Source organism: Elaeis guineensis, chromosome 5, assembly GCF_000442705.2.
Source record: "Elaeis guineensis isolate ETL-2024a chromosome 5, EG11, whole genome shotgun sequence".
Lineage (NCBI taxonomy): Eukaryota > Viridiplantae > Streptophyta > Magnoliopsida > Arecales > Arecaceae > Elaeis > Elaeis guineensis.
Window position 1 is genome coordinate 5,307,079 of NC_025997.2, and position 4,738 is coordinate 5,311,816.

Consider the following 4,738-nt stretch of genomic DNA (forward strand, 5'->3'; position numbering starts at 1 on the left):
TAGATTTATGAAGTATGAGGAAAGATTTTATACCAATCTCTTTTCACCTAATCAGAGAAGGTAATATACACTAATGGCGCGATAAAACAATGATACCAACTAATAGAAAAATAAATAAAAGGTGTCTGAAATGAGGAGGACAAAGTTTGGTTACATGCACGGTGCACACGATAGAAGAGTGTTATTCTGCCCCCCTCCCTTTTCCCCGCCTCAAGCTGCCTTCTCCGCCTCGGACCGGCCGCTCCCCTCACGGACCGAGGCATGCAATTGCAGCGTGATGGCTTCCTTGTCTTTGGCCTTCAGAGTTGTCGCACCGAGAGTTTAAATTCTGCATTTTTTTTTTTCCTTTTTTTACTAAGAGTTGAAGGCAAAGGAGAAGTACCCAAAAAAAAAATCGACGGGGGACGCGTCATCTACGAACATTTCGGAGCACGGAGCAGGACGCACCCGATGGCACTTTTGGTGGATGAGACCGCTGAAATGGTTCCACGTAGGAGCCCAAGTCGCCAAGTTGGTAAGAAATTATTGCCTACAACCATACACGTACATACAGCCGCTAGTTTTCGTATCCCTCGTTCATCAAACACGAATTATGTGCATCACAGCAATCATCGGCCGTTATTGGCTGCGTGCACGGTCAGATTGGTGCGCGCAGTATAGGCAATAATTTCTCCACGTTGGGGCCGCTCCTGTCTGCCAACGTTATGATGTTGCACGCGCACCGGGGCCGTTGTCAAATAGAAAGCCAAGAAGAAAGGTGAGGAAAGGCTGCCAGAACCCACGACCGCGCCTTCACATCACATGCTCGCGCGAATAATTAACACCGCCGAGTTCCACTTTCCCATCGCCAGCTCGGTGCTCTCCCCCCCCCCGCTACGTATCAGTAACGGCCGTTATTAGTCCCGTCCAGTCTTTGGCAGGACTGGTTCCGGCATACGTACTTCCGTTGGGTTATTAGTCCCGTCCAGTCTTTGGCTGGACTTGTTCCGTCATACGTACTTCCTGTTCCAACGGTCGTTATTTCCGCCATTTAGCTGCAGGCTTAATTAATTTCTGGGGCCGATGAACAGTGGACCCAAACGGGGTCTCCTCCCCGCTCTCATCCGACTTCCCCATCGCCCTCTAGTTTACCGTTGCTAGTGGGACACGTGGCATCCTATTTCGCCACTTGTCTACGTCACCTCCCTCTGCACTCTCCCTCTCTCTCTCTCTCTGTCAACCCAAGCCCCACTTCAATCCTCTTTCCCCCTTTCCAACTCAACAAAAGCCCCCTCTGCTTCACTCCACCTACCTTCCGTCCCAAGAATCGTCCATTATACCTTCTCCCTTTCCTACGGACTCTCTCTCTAAGAACTCCGGCTGATGGATCGCCGGCATTCCTGACAATGCCGCCGGAACAACAGTATCAGCTACAGAGCCACCCCGTTTTGCTCCCCCTTTTCCTCTTATTATTTCTCTTGTTGGAAGGCGGTTCGGCCACGAGGTTCGACTTCCGGACCCTGACGCTCGGGAGTTTGAAGCTTTTGGGCGACGCCCATCTCAAGAATGGCAGCATCCGCCTTTCACGGGACTTGCCTGTCCCCAACTCCGGCTCCGGCCGCGCCCTCTACGCCGACCCCGTCCGCCTCCGCCACCCCTCTACCCGCCTCCCCCTTCCCTTCTCCACCTTCTTCTCCTTCTCTATTACTAATCTCAACCCCTCCTCCATCGGCGGCGGCCTCGCCTTCCTCCTCACCTCCGACGACCGCGCCCTTGGCGACGCCGGAGGCTTCCTCGGTCTCCTCAATGCCTCCGCCGGCGCCGGCGCCGGCGCCCCCTCCGTTGTCGCCGTCGAGTTCGACACCCTCATGGACGTCGAGTTCCAGGACATCAACGGCAACCACGTCGGGGTGGACCTCAACAGCATGGTCTCCGCCCAGGCCGCTGATCTGGACTCTGCCGGCATCGACTTGAAGAGCGGCGACCACATCAACGCCTGGATCGAGTATGGCGGCGCTGGCGGTGGCGCCGCCGACCGCGGGCTCCTCCAGGTCTTCGTCTCCTACTCCACCGTCCGCCCTGCCGATCCGGTCCTCTCCGTCCCCCTCGACCTCGGCCAATTCGTCGACGACTTCACCTTCGTCGGCTTCTCCGGATCCACCCAGGGGAGCACCGAGATCCACAGCATCGAATGGTGGAGCTTCTCCTCTCCCTCTCCCAGTGCCGTCCCCTCCCCTACTTCCCCGAATCTCGACTCCCCCAATTCCAACGTCTCCGCCCCTTCGCCGTCCGTCTCCATCGCCGCGGCCGCGGGCCCGGGCAACGAGATCGCCGTGGCCCATTCGTCGTCGTCATGCCAGAGCAACGGGCTCTGCAGGCAGGGCCCTGCCGCCGTGGCGGGGGTGGCGATGGCAGGAGCCTTCTTCGTCGCTGCCTGTGCCGGCGTCGGCATCTGGGCCTTCTCCCGGCGTGCCAAAGCCCTCAAGAAATGGGACAGCTTGGTGGCGGCTTCGGAGATTGTCAAGACCCCGAGGGAGTTCAGCTATCGGGAGCTGAGCATTGCCACCCGAGGCTTCGACCAATCTCGGATCATTGGCCACGGCGCCTTCGGGACCGTGTACAAGGGCATCATCCCGGAGACCGGCGCGATGGTGGCTGTCAAGCGATGCATCCAGAGCGGCGACGGTGATAATGGCGGAGCACAGGCGAGGTCGGAGTTCCTTTCGGAACTTTCCATCATCGCCAGCCTTCGGCACCGGAACTTGGTCCGCCTCCAGGGGTGGTGCTACGAGAAGGGGGAGATCCTACTCGTCTACGACTACATGCTTAACGGGAGCCTCGACAAGGCCCTGTTCGAGCCGGAGGCGCTGCCTCTGGCGTGGCGCCACCGGAGGAAGATCCTGATCGGCGTCGCCTCCGCCCTTGCCTATCTCCACCGAGAGTGCGAGCGCCAGGTGATCCACCGCGACGTCAAGTCCAGCAACGTCATGCTCGACGAGGGCTACAACGCCCGTCTCGGTGACTTCGGCCTCGCCCGCCAAGTGGAGCACGACAAGTCCCCCGACGCCACCGTCACCGCCGGCACGATGGGCTACCTCGCCCCCGAATACCTCCTCACCGGCCGCGCCACCGAGAGAACCGACGTCTTCAGCTTTGGCGCATTAGTCCTCGAGGTCGCCTGCGGCCGCCGCCCCATCGATGGCGACGACCGCCGGGCCGCCGCCAGCAGCACCCAGTGGTGCAGCAATTTGGTCGAATGGGTGTGGGGCTTGCACGGCGAGGGTAGAATTCTAGAGGCGGCGGACCGGCGGCTGGAGGGCGAGTTCGACGAAGGGGAAATGAGGAGAATTTTGTTGGTGGGTTTGGCATGTTCGAGCCCGGACCCGGACCTGCGGCCGGGGATGAGGAGTGTCGTCCAGATGCTGAGCGGCGAGGCCGATCCACCCTTTGTGCCGGTGTCCAAGCCGTCCATGAGCTTCAGCGCCAACCACCACCTCCTCCTCAGCCTCCAGGACAGCGTCTCCGACTACACTGCCATGGGACTCAATCTCTCCTCCTCCTCCTCCTCCTGCTCTCTTCGGAGCACACTCAGAGGTGGCGGCGGAGGGTCATGACGTCTGCTCACCGGCACGTGATAGGATTCCAGTCCGCCTCTGATTGTTAAATACGGTATATATACGTATAACAATAATTCTTGCTGGCATGCTTTAAATCTATCCCATTTATTTATTTATTTATATCAAATTCATTACTCATATTAATTATAATTTACATTCATCATTTGTTTTATAGGTGTAAGAATGGCATGCAAAACGTAGATCAGGGACCTCTTAATTTTTTTGACTTTTTTTTTATTAATTTTATTATTTAATAATATCCTGTGGGCCTGTTTTATCAGGAATAAAAAAAATATCATGACTTGTATATTGTTTCGTATTGGCGGACGCTGATTTAAGCTTGGATTTTAGCTCGGCGACGGATAGGCTTTGTTGACGACATTATCCTACTTTCTACTAGGTATAAAGTACTTATTATGCATTTATTACAGATATATTTGCTTGAACGTGCTTGTTTAAAATTATGAGTGCATGATGCGGTGGGAGTGAGGGAAAGGCAGCAGCATCATGACGCTACGCGCAGGTATGGCGATGGGGGAGGAGAGGTTGGGACTGGATGGGGGGGGCCCGTCCTTTGGATCTGGTGCTGCTGACAAGGAGGCGTTGCGTAAAGGGTAAGGGTGAGGGCGGCCGTGGAAATTTGGTGCTGGTTTAGTCATTGGTATATTGAAATGGAGAACAAATGGGAACGAAGGGAACCTAGCCGAAGTCACGTGCCATGATGATTCCGTATTGCCTCTGTTGGAGGGATAAGGTGGAATTTGGTATTCCGATCTTTGGTTGGAAGGAAGAAGGGAAAACATTTTTGGAGAATTATGTCTCCATAGGTATCTTTTTGAAGACGGGACTTGATCTCTGCTGATTGACAACTGCTGCTTTGGAGGAAAATTTGGTTTCTTTTTTTTTTTTTTAGAAAACCAAAAATGTTTTTTCTTGGTAAGATTGAAAAAGGATTTCCTAAATTCAGCGCGAATCTTGACGATTCACGCTTTTTGGCATGTTTGATTACAGGAAAAAAGAGCTCCTCAAACCTGGACTTCCTACAGCTTCTTGTTTCATTAAAAGTCAACGATTCACGCTTTTGCTAAAGAGACATCTTGAAAGATGCTCTCTTCCGAGCTCTTTTTTCTTGTAATCAAACA

At 54.5% G+C, this 4,738-nt stretch overlaps 1 protein-coding gene across 2 annotated transcripts; it reads left to right on the forward strand.

Annotated features, from left to right (window-relative positions):
- Positions 1-214: 214 nt before the first annotated feature.
- Positions 215-4,496, forward strand: LOC105044635 (L-type lectin-domain containing receptor kinase VIII.1). 2 transcript variants are annotated; one of them, XM_019850303.3, is made up of 2 exons: positions 215-3,648; positions 3,878-4,496. In XM_019850303.3, the coding sequence occupies exon 1, from the start codon at positions 1,386-1,388 to the stop codon at positions 3,591-3,593; it is 2,208 nt and encodes a 735-aa protein (XP_019705862.1). In that variant the 5' UTR covers positions 215-1,385; the 3' UTR covers positions 3,594-3,648; positions 3,878-4,496. The 2 variants fall into 2 exon arrangements, with proteins under 2 accessions (XP_019705862.1, XP_010920903.1); XM_010922601.4 differs by having other exon boundaries at positions 3,772-3,890.
- The last annotated feature ends 242 nt before the right edge of the window (positions 4,497-4,738 follow it).

Excerpts from the sequence above, each read along its gene's own strand:
- LOC105044635 (XM_019850303.3), top strand. The coding sequence starts at position 1,386 with ATGCCGCCGGAACAACAGTATCAGCTACAGAGCCACCCCGTTTTGCTC.